The sequence below is a fragment of the Dryas octopetala genome, chromosome 2 (assembly GCF_963921425.1).
Source record: "Dryas octopetala chromosome 2, drDryOcto1.1, whole genome shotgun sequence".
Taxonomy (NCBI): Eukaryota; Viridiplantae; Streptophyta; class Magnoliopsida; order Rosales; family Rosaceae; genus Dryas; species Dryas octopetala.
In genome coordinates, this window is record NC_141367.1 from 834,890 (window position 1) to 854,159 (window position 19,270).

General features: G+C 37.4%; 1 protein-coding gene and 1 pseudogene across 2 annotated transcripts; one reads left to right on the forward strand and one right to left on the reverse strand.

Annotated features, from left to right (window-relative positions):
* The first annotated feature begins 13,991 nt into the window (after positions 1 to 13,991).
* LOC147292335 (putative isoprenylcysteine alpha-carbonyl methylesterase ICMEL2) lies at positions 13,992 to 16,117 on the forward strand (annotated as a pseudogene). The gene is made up of 6 exons (XR_015120655.1): positions 13,992 to 14,065; positions 14,157 to 14,294; positions 14,652 to 14,717; positions 14,830 to 14,973; positions 15,398 to 15,488; positions 15,599 to 16,117. The product of XR_015120655.1 is annotated as a putative isoprenylcysteine alpha-carbonyl methylesterase ICMEL2 (transcript).
* Positions 16,118 to 16,374: 257 nt separating this feature from the next.
* On the reverse strand, positions 16,375 to 18,786 carry LOC147292336 (uncharacterized). The gene is made up of 3 exons (XM_086233691.1): positions 18,500 to 18,786; positions 18,290 to 18,365; positions 16,375 to 17,135 (listed from the first exon to the last, which is right to left on the reverse strand). The coding sequence occupies exon 3, from the start codon at positions 17,069 to 17,071 to the stop codon at positions 16,748 to 16,750; it is 324 nt and encodes a 107-aa protein (XP_086089817.1). The 5' UTR covers positions 17,072 to 17,135; positions 18,290 to 18,365; positions 18,500 to 18,786; the 3' UTR covers positions 16,375 to 16,747.
* Positions 18,787 to 19,270: the final 484 nt, after the last annotated feature.

The following is a 19,270-nucleotide window of genomic DNA, read 5'->3' on the forward strand; positions in this document are numbered from 1 at the left end:
AGTTGAAAAACTTTGCTTTCAAGATTTGTTCCCAAATTAGAAATTCTCTTGAGTGGTTAAATTCTAATCTCTTGTAGTGGATGAAACTTATTTAACCTCTTTGATTGTCATTGACATTGTTTTACCATCTTGAACAAGTCTTGCATGCTAGCATTGACCTCCCTATATCCCAAATATGCTTATTTTCTTGCACAAAATTTGCAATCTTCATTTTCCATATCTATGAGAGTGTTGACATTGGTGAATAATTCTTTTCAAGTGTGTTTGTTGGTTTGTCAAATTTGTTTTGTCAAAAATAAATTCCCTGAAGCACATCTAACTCATAGATTTTCTTTTGCGTGTCATTGCTTCCAATTCTCTAAGGATTCCTCTATCTTTTTGTTTTATGTTCCAGTACGCAGTTTGTTCATTTTGACTAGTCTAACAATCGTCAAATACAGTCAATTTTCACAGGATTTTCTTCTCTAGCTGTCCCTCATATTACATGTCTATATTCTGCAAGCCCGGTATCGAGATGTTGCATTTAGGGGGAGTTTGTCTTTAGGGGGAGTTTGTCTTTAGGGGAGTTAGCATTTAGGGGGAGTTAGAATTTAGGGGGAGTTAGAATTTTATGGAATTTTCTTTTTGAGCATGTATTTTTCTCTTGCATATCTCTCCAATTTTCTGTGCTTTTGAACTGGATTTTATCTTATGTATGATCTTTTGTCTTTCCATGACAAAAAGGGGGAGAACGTATTGGTTGTTTTAATCTCCATTGCTTGCTGCGTTTGAATTGCATACTATCATATTTTGTGTTGTGCTAGTATTTCTTCTTGCAGGTACATTATAACAAGTGTTGGGCTGTGTGTTGAGAGTCTTGTGAGGTGAATGGGTTGATGTTTTGTCAAGGAAAGCCAAAGGGGGAGATTGTTAGTTTCTAGGATTTGTTATATTGGCTATGTTCCTTGTCAAAACAATTGTATTAATTTGTATTTAATCACTCACAAGCTCTAGGCTAGATTTAGGACAAGTTCTGCTGCTTTGAAGAAGTCAAGAATGATCAAAGACACAAGGTATACTGCACTTCATTCATTTCACGAATTTAACAGATTTGTGTCTATTTGACTAGTCGTTCACTAATCATAAAGAACACTGTTTTTCACGTACAGTGACTGTCATTTAAGTCACAGTAGCTACAGTGGGTTATTTCGGGTTTTTGCTTTTTAAGCCCAATTTTTTGAAAGCCCATATTCTGTTTAGTATTAGACATGCATGTGCACAGCACATGACTTGGTTCCCCCAATGTTTTCAAATCAGATCTGATTCATCTTTCCCATTCACGCACACACCTTCACACATCAGCACTATTCATCATCTTCCTCACATTTCTGATTTTTAAAGAAAAATTCCTTTTTACAGCTGATTATTCCTATCCTTAGTAATACTAGGATACCCCTCTAGGACAAAGAGAATATGCCCTTAATCCGTCTCTTGTGGACAGCCATTGATTGGCTTCCACGTGGCATGGGCGAACATGCTTCTTGCGTGAGTGTGTACGGGTATATGGGCTGTTTTGGTTCAGATTTTTTTGGTAGTCGATGAGCAATTTTTAAGCGTGTATTCTTGGAGTTTTCACGCCTGGGTATTTTTCCATGTGAAGTGCTCATCTTCATTAATTTTCAGAAAATGGTTTTTAATTCTTGATAAATCAAAAAGGGATTTTCTGAACTTGTTCTTTGTTTCATCTAAAATTCTAAATGGGTTTGAGTGCTTAAATCTTTTTATACTCTATTCAAACACATTCATTTTAGATTTTAGTTGAAGGATTCAACATCAACTTTTTCCACGCCTATAGCTTGAGAAAGTTGATCTTTGTTATTTGAATCCTACATTTGCATATCATGTTCATGCATTGATGAAACCACTGAGTTTGGTGCGGATTGGTGCCATGGGTTGATGAGCTTGGAGTGGAGCTGCCTTCTTCATGAATGACCATCTGCCTTGCGTATGGAAGTTGCACAAAATGGGTAAGATAGCTGCCACTTAGTCTAGGACTTAGTGATTGAGCTTGTGTGCTGAGTGCCCTCTTTTGTATTGAACTTCTGATTTAGTGGATTGCCTGGTCAGCTGGATAGACCCCCAGTTTTTACCCTTTGTGGTTTTTCTGGGTGAACATCTTGTGTGTTTCTATCTTCCATATTTGTGTTGTTATGATTACTGACTCACTCATCCTTTAAACACAAATCTGTACTGGAGTATTTTCTTAAAATTGATATATGCCTTATATAACTGTTTAGATAATCACACACCACTGTAGTTGTGGATAACACTGGGATGCCTATTGTGATGGGTCCTCTGAGTGTATAAGATGTCACTTGATTCTTGGTGTGTTTGATTTGTGTTGTTTTACTGAAGTGATTTTTGGTTTTTTAGAAGTCAATGTGGAGTTTCACATTTTGTTACTGGACCGTCTGAGTTGTGTTTGGTTGACTAGTTCGTGAGTGATCACATAAACCAAAAATTGGGGTCCGATCACTGAAAGTGAAATTAAACAAGTTAATTGAGTGAATAGATCACCTAAATTAAACTTTCAAGGTGGGTGGGTTGGGTGGCCGACGCAGGGCAGGCGGAGGAAGGAGGGCTCGGGACTGCCAGCAGCCAACATGTTTTTTTCTTAATTTTTTTGTTTTTTTAATTAATTATTGGGTTTTTAATTTTTTTAAATAATTATTTTATTTTTAAAAGTTTATTTAAATTTTTTTTTTGGTCCACGTGGCATTTTTTTAAAGCCATGTTAATCCGCCACGTAGGTAGTTAACGGCCACCCAGACGGAAAAGTTGACGGAGGTATCTGAGTGTGCAAAATCAGTAATTGAGGTACCTATGAGCAACTTTTTTTTATTGGGGTACTCAAGTGAAATAGGGTGGTTAGTTGAGGTATTTTTGTGTAATTTGCCCATAAAAATATTAAATTTTAATTTTTTATCTTAATTTTTTATTGCATGTTTTTAAAATTTAATAGTGCCAAATTTTAAACCCCCTAATGAACTAAAAAATTTGCCTAAACCCACATCCATCTAGAAACTCTTTCAAAACCTCCTATAACTTATAATCCTAAATTACCCTGCTAACGCATGCTAACGTGCGCTGACGCACGCTGACATCACTGTAACTGAATTTTGGTGAAACTATTTTTTTTTTTTTTCTGGAATTGAAGTTTTTGCTAAAACTCAATATTTCGCTAAAACTAAAATCAAACACTGAAATTGAATGCATTACACTAAAACTGAATTTCAAGGATTCAGTTAAATTGAAACTGAATTTTAAGAATTCAATTACACTAAAACTGAATTTCATAAATTCAGTTATACTAAATTGAAGAATTCAGTTATGAATTTATTTACTGAAACTGAATTAAGTGATGAAACAATTACACCTTGACTAAAATGCAATTACACCTTGACTAAAATGCAATTACACCTTAATTAAAAACAATTACACCTTCACTAAAACAATTACACTTCACTAAAATAGTTATACCTTTACTGAATTCTGTTTCACTAAAAAGAACACAGCAACCTTATAATAAATTAAAAAAAAAAAAAAAAACAACAACAACAGTACAACAAGCCATCGAGATGAGAGGAGTAGCCAACACAGCAAGTCATCAATGTGAGACTATCAAACAACTATAGACTAAATTCAGTTTCAGTCTGAATTTAATTTTAGTGTATTCAGTTTCATTGCATTCATTAAATTCAAATTCAGTTCACTGAATGCACTAAAACTGAATTCAGTAAAATTGAATTTAGTAAAACTGAAACTCTAGACAACGTTGTCCGATCACCTCACGTGCGACAAGTACACGACAATCGTCGTGGCCTTGATCTGTTTCTACCTGCAAATTTGATTCATCATATTTAAGAACTATAATTTCATTCAAAATTTAGTTAAAACTCATGTTTCACGAACTGAAACTGTTTAATTAATAAATGAAGTAAATTTGTATATACTTATAAATCAATTAAAAAACCCACATTTCTATCCGATTAATAACAAATTCAATTAAAACAGATTCACAAATTATACATTTCACAAACAGATTCACAAATCAATTTCAAATTAGGGTTTTCAAATTAGGGCTTTTGAAATACAATGCAATTGAACCAAAATTTGTATACCAGTAGAGAGAGACTGTCAAGGGGAGAAGAATGAGACCGGAACCACTTCAATCCGCCGCCGGAATCGCCGGCAACGGCGGCGATAAGTCTCAGACCTTCTCGGTGTCGATTCGCTGTCCACGGTGGTCAGTTGGAGAATCAGAGACCACCATCACACTCACCACATCGAGAGGAAGCTTCTAGAAGTGGAGAGTGGCTGCGACGTTGCAGGAATCTCCAAGTCACCGCCGGACATGACGATCGGACTTCGGGCTGCATTTGGGTTTCTGTGGATTTTATGGGAAAGAAAAGGCCATGGATAGATAGAGGAGGAAGAGGCGAGAAGAACCCAACCGGTCCGACACCTCGTCGTGGCCGGAATTGACGGATCGCCGGCGAGGGAGATCGGGTTTGCCTAGACCGATCCGGCGTCGATGTTATGTTTCGCGGAGAGTGGAGGGCAAGGAGAAGAAGAGGAAAGAGAGACGACTATGATGGGACCAGTATCGGCGGCAACTGTCGCCAGACGGTGGCGCATGCGCCGGTGACAGTAGCGGGGAGAGAGAGAACGCAGAGAGGAGAGAGGCACGCAGATGGGAGAGACCGAGAGAGAGAGAGAGAGAGAGAGAGAGAGAGAGCACCCATAAATGGAAAATGAAAAAAAAAAAAAAAAAAAGGTAAAACTAGAAAATTAAAAGATGGGGAGTCAAACTTGGCTGGGTATTAGTTGACTAGGGGGTTTAGGAAAATATTAAGTGTAAGATTGGGGGTTATAGGAGAGGTAGATTTTGGGTGGAGGTTATGAGAGATTTTATCACTAACTAGGGGGTTTATAATTATTAACATAAAATTTAATAGTGTTCTCTTTATGATTTAATGTTATTGTATTATAATATAATGAATTTTAATATATTTTATATATTAAATTATATATTTATATTAATTTTGTATGTTATTAATAAAAAAATTATTTTTTAAAAATAATAGGGGCCCCGAATGCCCTCGATGGAGACCCGATTACCCGGCGAGGCAAGTATGGTATTGGCAAACCCATCCCTAGCACTAACACAACTAGAACTTTATAATAGCCAATGAGTCAGGCTAATAAAATATGACTAATTGGACCAAACTTGATTTGAATAACAAAATGACACAATGAATCCTGCCCAAGAGGAAATCTCCACAACCATTTTACCCAAAAGCGCCATGTTCCTATACGGAAAGTTTCCAATAGCTAATCCTCCTTTTTGCTTAGGATTTTGCAATGGACTCCAATTAACTAGATGGTCTTTTTCCCCCTTCACCACTCCCTTCCCATAAAAACTCTCATGAGTTTCTCTAAAAGTCTGGCCACTAACTTATGTTTAAGGATTGACATGAAATAAATAAGAATGCAACTTAAATCTGACTGAATCAAGACAAGTCTACAACCTCTAGAAAGACAACCTTTCCTCCACCCATCTATACATAATCTGACTTTGTTCACTACGAGACCCCAAAAACTCAGAGAACATGGATTGCCCCCTAAGGAGATCCCCAAGCAAGTCAAAGGCCACTCACCAATTTCGCAACCCACACTCCTAGCAAGTGACTCTAGAATGTTGTTAATACCTACTAAAACAACCTTGGACATGTTTTTCCTAAAGCCTGGACTATTATTATTGTAATTGTAATTGCAATCTATGGTCAACCTTTATCAGTAGATGGATGAAAGGGGTAGATCGTAAGAGCAGGATAACAATAAGAGTAGACAAGACGTCCACTAAGAGAAGAAAGAAGACAACTTATACTAAAACTGTAACTAAGCAACGCCCATAAAAATTAACTAACTAATAGCTGCTTTCCAATCAAGTAAGGTGGATGAGAGGGGTAGATCGAAACATTATGATGATACTGAGGCCCAAAGAGATGACAAGAACCTCACCTTCTCCCAATATAAAATTTGAACAGTACTACTAGTACTGTTATTATATCTCAATTAGAAAACAATGAGATGAAAGAAGCAAGCTTGTATGTGCATTTGAAAGAATTATCAGAAAGACAGAAGAAAAACATGTATCAGGACAAACAAATTACGTGACAGACTAGCCTGCAACAAACAATAATATTCCTTAATTATAATAAGAATTGAATATCTTTATACAGAAACTCAAATGATAAAGGAGATAAAGCTCCAATACAAACTTTGGTGATGTGTTCAAATTTTATATTGGGAGAGGGTGAGGTTCTTGTCCTCTCTTTGGGCCTTAGTATCATCAGAATTTTTCAATCTACCCCTCTCATCCACCTTACTTGATTGGAAAGCAGCTATTAGTTAGTTAATTTTTATGGGCGTTGCTTAGTTACAGTTTTAGTATAAGTTGTCTTCTTTCAATCTTCTCTTAGTGGACGTCTTGTCTACTCTTATTGTTATCCTGCTCTTACGACCTACCCCTCTCATCCATCTACTGATAAAGGTTGACCATAGATTGCAATTACAATTACAATAATAACAGTCCAAGCTTTAGGAAAAACATGTCCAAGGTTGTTTTAGTAGGTATTAACAACATTCTAGAGTCACTTGCTAGGAGTGTGGGTTGCGAAATTGGTGAGTGGCCTTTGACTTGCTTGGGGATCCCCTTAGGGGGCAATCCATGTTCTATGAATTTTTGGGGTCTCGTAGTGAACAAAGTCAGATTATGTATAGATGGGTGGAGGAAAGGTTGTCTTTCTAGAGGTTGTAGACTTGTCTTGATTCAGTCAGATTTAAGTAGCATTCTTATTTATTTCATGTCGATCCTTAAACATAAATTAGTGGCCAGATTTTTAGAGAAACTCATGAGAGTTTTTATGGGAAGGGAGTGGTGAGGGGGGAAAAAGACCATCTAGTTAATTGGAGTTCATTGCAAAATCCTAAGCAAAATGGAGGATTAGTTATTGGAAACTTTCCGTATAGTGTAACGACCCGACCCAAATGTTACGAGAAATTTTAATTTTTTTTTTTTTGTAATGGTCATTTATAGGCGTAGTGGGAAATTGAATTGTGAGACCCAGTATTTTTTTTCAAGATTTATTTTAAATATTTTAAGAATTTATTTAGAATTTAAAAAGTTTTTAATCTAAATTTTAAATTTTGTTTTAAATTAGGCTTGACTCAAAATTGACTTTTAAAACTAGAAGACCTTCGTTTTTGACTTTTGGTCGATTGGAAAGGTCTCGAGCCTACGAGTCCATAGATGCGAACTGTGCGTAAATTCGAGTTACCGTTTATGAGTTACGGGCTTGTGAAATGAGGGGCAAACTAGTAATTTTTCTTGGGCGAAGTTTTAAAAACACAAAAACTAAAATTTTTTTTCATTTTTTCTCTCTCCCCTGTAACGACTTGAACCAAATTTCACTAAAAATTAAATTTTATTTAATTATGGTTTTAAGTGGTTTTTAAAGGATGTTGAATTGTATTTTAAAGATTTTGGGATTTATTTGAAAAATAAAAAGGGTTTGGATTTAAAATTTTAATTTTTTAATTTTTGCTTTAATTTGGGCTTGACCCAAAGTTGACTTTTAAAATAAATGGGCTTTTGATTTTGACTTTGCATCCGTTGGATAGGTTTCGAGCCTACGATTTTATAGACACGTAGCACGCGTCGATCCGAGTTACGATTTGAGAGATATGGACGTTTGAAGCGAGGGGCAATTTTGTAAAATTGACAAATTGGGTTTTAAAAATTCAAAATCAAATTTTTGTTTAAGGGGTTTCTCTCTCTCTCTCTCTAGAACATTCTCTCCATCTCCTTTTATTTCTCTCTCCCCGCACCCTCTCTCTGTTTTCTCTTCCCCGCACCCCTCCCCTGCGCCATCACCCAGCCACCACCCCTCACCATCACCGGCCACCCCTGCCAGCCTCTGGCTCCGGCGAACACCCCCAGGCGCCAACCACCTCCCAGCCTACTCTCTCTCTTCGTGTTCTCTCTCTCTGCAATTTCTCTATGCGCAGCCACCGGTCATCTACGCTGGCCATTTCTCGCCGTCGCCAACCTCCGACGACTTCCACACGAGCCGGCCAGCTCCTCCAGCCAGCCTAACACCCCTGTGCGCGACATCTGCTCAGAAAACACTACGAACCCGACGACATACCCTTCCAAATTCCTGCCAAATTCGGCGTCAGTCATCCCAATTCTAGGCGACACGGCTTTGACTCGTGACGATTCGGCGAAGGATCGAAGCTAAGGTTATTTGTATGAGTGGACTTTTGTTTTTAAAAACATTTTTAAACTTTATGAATTTATTTATTTGATTATCTTGAGTTTTAATTGAGAAATAGTGAATTCGAGTGGAACTTCATGAATTTAAATGTTAATGAAATACATGATATATTAATTATTTGAGTTTTAGATTGAGAAATAATATATGGGAGTGAACTTTTGACTTATCAAACTGTTGAACCGTAAAAAAAAATTTCAAAAAAAAATAAAATAAAATACAAAGGTTGAGGTTGAGATAAGATCCCCATATACCATGTGCCACATTAATTTCAAATGAAAACAAATTAAAAAGTGAGATAATGTGGATTTATCTGAAAGCTTAATTATCTCTTATCTGATGAGTTTAAATTTAAATGGAGAGAGTTATCTCATCTCCATCTGACCTCATAACTTGGACTTCCCATGGACTCTATAAATAGAGCATAAGGGATTCAGAAAAATAGAGAGAGAAAGAGGAGAGAAGACACTGAAAGGCTGCAGGAAGAAGAGGAACGTGTATTTGCCATCACCAAAGCTTTGCCACTGCTAGGTAGATGACACTTCTTTTATTCATTGCTCCTTTCAATATTTGGTTTCGGCTGAAACCTCAAAAAAGTTTACCAAAGGATTCGGCTGAATCCATTTTCTCTCAATCGGTTTCGGCAGAAACCACAAAAATTCATCAAAGAATTCGGCTGAATCCATTTTCTCTCAATCGGTTTCGGCTGAAACCACCAAAATTTATCAAAGGATTCGGCTGAATCCATCTCCAAATTGGTTTCGGCTGAAACCATAAAGGATTCTGCTGAATCCATATATCTCAAGCACCGAACGAGTTGGGCCGAATCGATGGTACGTTGAGTTACAAAAAAATGCATTTAATCTGCTGATTAAGATGATCCAAAGCAAAAAGGGACACCGAAGGGCTAAAAAAAAAAAAGAGTGAGAGAGCATATATTAGAGAGCTGGGAAGAAAGGCGGCTGCAAAGAGGCGCCAGAACTTGAAGTGATCTCAGCCACGTAGAGGATTACACTGCAAATTCTTCTTTGTCGCTGCCAACGAAAAGATGGCTCTTTCATTTCTTCCTTTAAAATAAACAATTAAGGGAAACCAAAAGAAAAAGCCAAGCAAAAAGCAATGACTGGCCTTCTTGCTCTCTGTACGTCAAACAGAAATGAATGGAGACTTCTAGTTACAAGAGCAAAGTAAACAAAAAATATCTTACTTTGCTGGCCCGTGTATACAAGATTGTTATTTGGGCATGGCTGCAAGTTAGAGACCAAGAGAAGGCAAGGTCTGCAACGGAGGCAACAAAAAAAAAAGGATTGAAAGGTCAGCCCACAAAAAGACAGAGGGGAAGATTGAGGAAAGCCATTGGGTTGCCATTGAACATAATTAAACAATAAGAGAAGGCAATCATACAAGGAAGGCTCGTTACCTTTGGGTGGAGAAAGAAAATCAGCCACTTGTTCTCTTTGTGAAGAATGTATGGTTTCAAAGTCACAATATAGAACCCATGCAAATGGATTACTGTTCTTTTGGATGAAGCAAACAAAAAACTTGCTGCCTAGGACTCTCAAGGCAAAATGAGTCACAAAGAAATCTCATTTCTCAAGAGCAATTCTTACTAAAGAAAGCCCAGTAGGGAGACAAATGTCTTCAATCAAAGTTCAATAGTCATGTGTCTATCCGAAACAGCCCATCAACAAAACAAATCACCAATTGACAAATCTTTTATTGGTGTGAATTCAAATTAAGGTTAATTGGGCTTGTCTCCAAAATTACAATGCCCATTAATAAAGAATTACCAATTAACATTTAGTTGGTACAAAGTCTAATGGATCTTTCTCAAATCCATTTGCCCATTAAAGAATAAGAAACGTATCAATTAATAAAGTAATTGATATAAAAATATTAGTGGGCATATAACCAAATTTATGTGAGCCCATTATAAAAGAATGTATCATTTAACAAATAAATGATACAAAAAATATTAATGGGCACATTTTCCTCCAAATCCCAAATTCTTAAATTGGTACAAAACCAACACTCTCAAATTAGTATAAAACCAACTCTCTCAATCGGTACAAAACCGAAACCAAATCCAAACCTAAATTTAAACTCTCAAATTGATACAAAACCACCTTTCTCAAATGGTACAAAACCATCTCTATGGTACAAAACCAAATATCTCAAATATAAATCCTAAACTCAACTCCAAAATGGCACAAAGCCAATCAAGTCAAATTCTTTCACCGAACTATGTCCGGTTTGATCTTAACATGGGTACGTAGGCAATGTGAGTAAAATTCACACTCAACCTCATTCACAAAATTTTCTAAATTCCCTTAGGAATTAATTCATATAAATTTCTTTGAATTAATTTTGCACCAAATCAAATCCACCCAAATCCTTCAAAAATTAGTTCTACACACAAAAGTCCCTGAATTAATTTCTCAAATCAATCCAAGGGCTCTAAACCCTACCCAAATTACACAAATCATTTAAATGGGTCATCCACCCATTTAATTCCCAAAAACTCGGAACTACGTGTGGTTTGATCCTACAATGGGTACGTAGGCAACCTAAAATACAGGTGCAACCGCAATCACAAATAAATTCCATTTCAATGGGTCGTTTACCTATTGGAAATCCAAACACTTGCAAGATGATCCGTTGGTTTCATTGCAATTGGAATCAAAGGGTATTCCCTTGAGTCAAAGGACTGTAATTAAGAGATGTACTCCATCTTGAATGGGTCGTACCCAAAATGATAAAACCCTCCTTCCATAAATGAATTTGAGTGAAATTATGTTGGGTAATATTTATTATTTATTTACAAATTTTGTTCAACACAAACGAATTTTATGAAACTTCATTATTTAATTATGTTAAGCATCTTGAGTTGATCTTAGATTTGATAAATAAATGTCGGATTTCGGCTTTTCATTTTCCCTCATATATAAGTTTTAAAATATGGTTTTACTTGATGGATTATTGGAGTTGATAAATTTCTTTTGGAAAGGACTTTAGCTTCTTACTCTATCCATATGATTTATTTTATTATTTCGATTTTTGGTCGAAAAGATTGATTTGATTTATGTAATTTTGAAATTAAGTTGGGATTATGCAATAAGTTTTTATGGAAATTAAAGTTTCTTGGGAAAGTACAATAATTCTATTCTTGGTGGAAAAAGGATTTATTTGGGTTATGGAAAAATGGTTTTCAAACCACCCTTGCAGTACCCTTCAGGATTATCGGATTTGAATAGGTCTTTGGGACCCATCACGGCACACATATAGTCTTTGGGCCGTGTGTTGGGATGGTTCGCCCTTTGGGGGCTGTTCTGCGTGCACGTATGACCAGGATTGCCTGCACGTGTTGGATTTTTCTCCACGCGTGTGTATGGCCAGGATATTGCCTGCACGTGTTGGATTTCACTTCATGCGTGTGTATGGCCAGGATATTGTCTGCCAGTGCGATGCAGGAATTCCGCACAGGTGTATGGCCAGATTATTCAGGGTATAAGCATGATGGGATTTAATTGTTATTTTCAGGAGTTATTAAATATGGGTTTATTTGAGATTTTCCCTTTTGAGTTTTATCAAGATTTATGTTACAATGTTTTTATGACTTTTTCGTTTTAGAAAAATGTGGTCTTGAGAAATTATATTTTGTTTTATTGGATTTCTCAAGTTTAAATAAACTTTGTGGTTTTAAAACTGGAGGATTTCAAATAGTGATGTGAGGTCTTAAAGCTAAACGTGGTTTTGAAAGATTTTCTGAAACAGGAAGTTTACTTTTGTTTTCGTTTCTATTAAACTGTCCACTCACTGAGTTATTTCACTTTTTTTCTTGTTTTGTCTTAAATTGTTCCCCCAGGTAGTAGTTTTGGTGGAGGTCGAGCCAATCACGTCGAGGCAGTTACATCCATATCCTTACTCGGACACTGTAGGCGTCATTTTAGCTTTGTAAAATTCCTTGTAATAGAATAGTGGCTCTGATAACCACACTTAAATTCTAAAAAGGTTTTATTTGAAATTGTTGGGTCTGAGACCCTTTTTGGTTGTGGTCGAGGTGGTTGATGTTTTAGAAGTGTTTTAACAGGTCTCGAAATTTTTGGGTTTGTCCATTTTCAGAGGAGGTTCTGCCGAATTTTCGGTAGGATTTTCCTTGATTTTGAATCCTACAGGACCTCTCCGGGTTTCAGGGTGAAAATTCGGGGGCGGTCCTGTCAACCCTCTCACGACTCACTCTCTCTCCCTGATTTCTCTCCCCGATGCCCCCTCCCCTGGAACTCTCTCTTTCTCTCCGGCCTCCTGCCCTCGTTGTCCGGCGAGGAGGCGTGTCGCCACCGCCTTAGCCCCCTCCTCTGGTCTTTCTTTCTCTCTCCCTGACAGTTCTCTCTCTTCCCTCTCCTCTATGTGCACGCGGTCTCACCATTGGAGGCAGTGGTCCGGCCACTTTCTCGGCGGCATGGGACCACAGGCGAGGCCCCCTTGGGCCGACCGTCCCCCCCCCCCCCCGAGACCTTCGGCCCTTCAGATCGGTTCGGCCTCTCCCTGTTAGGGATTGGGAAGAAGTCCTGGTTTTCGAGGAGAAATCAGACCAACCTGTTCGGATTGGCCCAAGACTCAGATCAGATCAGCTCAGCTCAGCGCTCAAACATACTTGCATTCCTACGCACAAATACTGAAGTGTTCGCCTGGTTCTACGATGATATGCTAGATATTTCCTCTGACTTGATCAAGATCGGAGACTGTTCGATCTGATCTTCTTTTGACAAATATAAATGAACACATTTACATCCACTATGATTCTCAGATTTTGAAGCTAAAAACACCTGGTCCAAGCCGGAGTGACAGGCCACAATCCCGGCGCCCAACAGGAAAAGACTCAAAGGTCTCTAAAAACACCTGGTCCAAGCCGGAGCGACTGGCCACAGTCCCGGCGCCCAACAGGAAAAGACTCCAAAGGTCTCTAAAAACACTTGGTCCAAGCCGGAGCGACTGGCCACAGTCCCGGCGCCCAACAGGAAAAGACTCCAAAGGTCTCTAAACATCCCTTGTACTCTCGCCTATGCTCATCAAGCTAAGAGTGTTTGGCTCATCACATCTTCCCTTATATTTTCACCTATGCTCATCAAGCTAAGAATACTTGGTTCTTCCCTCATACTCTCACCTATGCCTGTCAAGCTGGGAGTATTTGACTCATCTCATATTCTCTTGTACTCCACACCATGCTCGCCGAGCTAAAAGCACTTGATCTCAGTTCAACCAGGTCAGCTCGGACGCTCTCTTCTCGGTCTTTTCAAAATTCTAAAGGATGATCCGACATAGACATTTATGTGTGATTAATGTCCAAGAAACTTGATCAAGCATGGCTAATTTATGTCAATTTGTTAGTTTACCCATATAGTGATCACTGGCTGAAAGTTAAGTATATAGCATTTTAAAAGTTAAAAAGAACCCCTTGTCTACATATTCAAGACTTATATATAGCATTATTACTTGTATTATGTAACCATCAAATGAACAATCTTGACATCATGTCCGCTCTCTACCCAAAAGTGATGTTGATATGAATCATATGATGCATGCAGAAATTTTCCTCAGGGTACCATCAGTGATATGGTGAAAGATGCTTCTTAGGGGATTTCATATGTCTGCAACAATATAGCAGACTATGGAGGTGACCCTAACAGGTGACGGTATAATTATTTTGTTCTTTCTTTTCACATGCCATCTTCTAACTGATTTATTTATTTTTTGGTCCTTCTGTTATTTTGTGTGTAGGATCTATCTGATGGGGCAATCTGCTGGTGCACAGATTTTTGCGTGTGCTCTCTTGGAGCAAGCAATCAAAGAATCTAACAAAGAAGAGAGCATTTCTTTGAGTGTCTCTCAGATAAAGGCTTATTTGTTATCTGGCGGGTAAAGTTTTATTTGTTGCATTATTATGGTTCTAGTGGAAGTTTAAAGAATTTGAAGAAAATTTTGATGAATTGGATGCACCATTTGTCAAAATGTAGCTTCACAAAAAGGTCAAATGTGTTTAAAAATAGGCAAGACAAATTCAAGCTGCTAGAAACAAAATTTTAGTAAGCAAGGTATATGATATTAAAAATCTTCCAGTCAGATCGTATACTTTTCCATATAGACATTACAATGCTGCACCACTTGCTCAGCTCATTGTAGCATCAAGATGTAATAGAGATTGATGGTCAGTTGTTGCTTTGGTATTATGTTGATGGATCTATTGATTAACCTTTATTTCCCCTCTCTTAACAGGTATAATTCATTTAATTTGGTTGATCATTTTGATAGCCGTGGACTGTATAGTTCCATTTTTTTAAGGTACTTACCATGACATTTTGCTAGCCACTCATTGGCATACTCCAATCAATCATATTATATTTTTCTCTTGTTTGCCGCTTCATGGAGCTTTTGTTGTGATGCTTCATTGCAGCATCATGGAAGGCAAAGAATCCTTGCATCAATTTTCCCCTGAAGTGAAAGTACAGGACCCAAGCAATAGGAATGATGTTTCTCTCTTGCCTCCTATCACTCTTTCCCATGGAACTGCTGATTATTCAATACCATCAGATGCCAGGTTATAATGCCCCTGATATTAGACTTGCATTCTTATGGGATATTGATGTTTCATGTGGAGATGATATGTAAATAGTACCTTTAATTCACTGCTGTTCTCATATTCTTCTGAAACAATGAAGGAAACTTTTATGTAGTAGATGTCTAGATTTACTCAATTTGCATATTATGCCTCCTTAAATTGAATCCCAGAAAAGTTTCTTAAATCAGATGTATAATGGCTGTCATCCATGACGTGTGCTCTCCCTTTCTATAATATATGTTCAATATCAATTAAGACTTTAAAGGATACAGTAAGCATTTAGTGGAAAACTTCAACACTTGGTCCATCTTGATACGTCTGAACTGAATACGCCTAAATTTTTCTACAGAGTATGTACATGTCGATTGATACTTTCAAAAATTGATGTGTTATTTTTGTGCAGTAAAATTTTTGTAGAAAATCTTCAAAGGGCAGAAGCTTAGGCTGACTTAATACTATATGATGGAAAGACCCATACAGATTTGTTTCTTCAAGTAAGTGATGTTTCTGTCACTATTACAAACTTACCGCTTCCATTTATTTCTTATTTTGGTTCACTTACTCTCTCTTAGAGTTTAGGCTCTTGGATAGAAATCTGAAGTAGGACCCTAGGAATTTATTTATGGGCATCTAACTCTTGGCTGCACTTCACAGGATCCTCTAAGGTGGTAAAGATGAATTGTTTGACCAACTAGTTGCTGTAATACATGCTGGTGATAAGGAAGCTCTTGAGAAAGATGCTATGGCGCCTCCAAGAAGACGCCATGTTCCCAAGATCTTGCTGAAGTTGGCAGGCAACATCAGCCCCTTTTAGGCCTCACACTTGTCATTATTTATCACCAATTAGATTTGTAAATGGAGAGGGTTTGACCAGCTTGTGGAGAGTCCAAATGATTTGGAAGAAATTACGACATCTTCACTTCGACAAGGTTGTTCCATTGTAATCTAAGAGTTGATATTTTGTAGATGAAGATACAACATTTTCACTTCGAGTCTTTGAGGTTGTTCCATTGTAATCCAAAGGCTGAATATTATAGATGAAGATCAGTAGCCTCAAATATCATCTAGTGATTACTCTTCTTGTAATCTAATTGTTTTAGGTAATTGAAAAAAATTTTTATGTTGTTCATGGATGTAGGTTTTAATGTCGAACCACAAAAATTATTATTGTTAAGGCTTGATTAGACTACTAATTGTATTTTGCTCTTGTATCAAAATACAAGAGTCTGCTTATCACTTGCTATTTGAGGCTGTCAGTTTCCAACAGTCTTCCCCAATAGAGGTGCAGATAAATCACATTCTCACTCCCTTGTTGCCTGATCTAAACAAATGGAGGGGCGATATACAAGGACAACCAAATTTAAGAACTGTGAGCTTAACTAACAAACATTATAGAGTAAGATAAATTGGGCTGCATCAAACCATCATCCATTTCACTGCATCCTCAAATCTTGCTTTACATTGTTCTGCGCATTTTCTATTTCACAGTAATACAACCACCTATGACTCTTGGCAAAATTGGAAGTCACCATCGGATAAAATGATGGTGAAGTCTTACAAAATTAGCATATATGATCCTGTTCTAGACAAAAGTTCTAAAACAATAATATCAATTTCTAACATTTTAACCTAAACTACCAATGCATTTGGATTCTCCAATTCTCGGCCATAGGAAGTCCCAAGAATTCTCTGTTCAAACTCGAAGCAAATATTTCCAGGGTAAAATAAAAGCTGAAGAGAATTGATCAATGATCTAACTATTTGGAGGTTTATCAGCAGGTGGCGGAACCTTTCCAACTAGGGTGGTAGAGCTTGCACGCTCTTCAGCTTCATAATGCTTGCATAATCTCTCCTGAAGGGCTCGTACTCTATCCTCGGTCTTGCGAAGCTTTCTCCATCTGTAGGTAGTCCAGAGGGCAATGCCACCATATACAACAATGTAGGAAGCCCACACATAAGGATAGGTCTCTGCATGTTCTTTGAGCTCTCGATACTTTCCCACCACCATTCCTCTCAAACCAACAGCTTGGGGACCTGCCATTTCCTGCTTTTCTTCTTCTTTTTCCTGAGTTGCCATTCCTCAACCTTGTCACAAAATTTGCCAAATGAAACCACCACAATAGGAAGACTCCCTTAACTCTCTGTTATTCAGTAGCATAAGAAAGGGGAAGGTAAGTAGAGCAAAAGTTGAAATTAAATATATTAGATTAGTAATCAGGGAACAGTGAGCATAAGTACACAATTACATAATCGGAAGAATAAACTGCGCATGTTAATCAAATCCAACTTTCCTGATCAAAATAAACCAGATATTTTTCTAAACCACGAACAAAACAAAAAAGACACATTGATAGCACAAAATTAGATTCATACTACCCATCCGGTTTTTTTTTTTTTTTTTTTCCTTCAGTGAAAAAGTCAGCAGAAATTTCGGCAATGTCCCCAATTGAAGGGAAGATCAAGAAGGAACCATACAAATTGAATCAGGAAAAACTCCATTTGAGCTAATTGGTCAGCTTTTCGGGATGGTTACAAAGTTACAAATACCAGAGAGGCAGAAACCAATTCACAAGCTTTATGGCTCATTACAAAAACCAATATAAATTATACAATCCAAAAAAAAAAATTAAAAAAAAATTGCAGCAACAACAAATTTGTAATTTGAAGTTTTGAACACAAAAATTGGAATAAAACTTGCTGTTGATATGCGAGAAGGAGAGACAAAGAGATCAGAGAACTAAGAAAGTGGCTCATGAACTGAAGGATCGTGAGGTGGCGACACAGTGAAGGAGGTGGTGGTGATGCAGTGAAGGTGGGGGGGGCTGCTTCGAGGTTGAGGTATAAAGTGAGAGAGAGAGAGAAAACCAGCAGCGGCTGCGCATACAGATCAGGAAAAGAAAGTTATAGGGTTTTAAATTAATAAGATCACTAGAATGGGTAATACTAATTTCTAAGTGACCCTGGGAATTACAAGTTACAGACAAGAGTAGTCCTAACACTCCATTTATTCAATCTGAGATTTCCATTCCCTTCTTAATTCTCACAAGCTATTTTAAACAACTCAAATACCTATTAGATTTACAATGTTCTTGCCCAGTTTCTCATCAAAGATTATGACCATTCCTGCAACTAAATTGTACCCCACACAAAACAATTAATTAATTCATACAACATTCCAACTTCCAATACAACAGCATCAATACAACAGCCCCAACAGTCACATTCACCAAACAATCACATTCACATAACATTCATTCACATTCACAGAGCAAACAATCCAGAATATGGGACTTACCAAATTTCCAAACAGAGCAAGCAATCACAGAGCAAGTCTTGACTCTTGAGTAGCCTACTGCTGTGCACTTGTGCAGCTTGCAATTTCGAAATGAAAAAAAAAAAAAAAATTACAACCATTAAAATTTCGAAGATTGATGCAATATGCCAATAACCCAAATTTTCCAAAAAATCAAAACCCTAAATACTTAAATAGTAAATGCACACTTACCCAAATCGATAAATGGTGCTCCAAGCCTCCAGAAAGGGAATTAGGGATTGGCAGAATGGATTTGGGGATTTCACTGTTTAGGGCTTTGGGAGTGTCGATCGAGGTGGGAGAGGTCTCGGGTGGTGGTGGTGGTGCTCGGCGCTAGAGAGTGAGAGAGTGAGACTCAAGACTCGAGAGAGACTAAGAGTGAGAGAGATGCAGACTGACTCACTGAGGGTGAATCGAGAGGGGATGCAGAGAGATGCAGAGAGGGTTGAGAACGAGAGGGGGTAGAGCTTCGAGAGAGAGTGAGATCACAGATCAGAGATGGGCGGGTGTGTTTTTGTTTTTGTTAGTTTAGCGTGATTGGGTGCGGTACAGTGCATGGTAATCCCATGCACCCTAAATCGGATGGTCCATAATTACCCACTTATTTTAAAAATAAAAAAATATTAAATTATATATATATATCAAGAATGCTCTAAAACTAACTAGTTAGTAAGTTAATACAAAACTAACCACCCTATTGGCCCAACTGCATAATGTAATCTCAAAATCCGAACCGTTTATTTTTTAGGCCCTACTTCAAAAATCATTCCTGTAAAAAATCTGTAAAATCGGAAGTCATTTAGCCATTTGATTATAATAACAACTATTTCTATGCTTTTATCGAAAATACTGATCGTCTATTTATTTGATCTTAATTAGATGACTACATGACTTTTGATTTAATTGATTTTTTGCAATGATGATCTTTGAAATATGGCCTAAATAATTGATGGTTCGGATTAT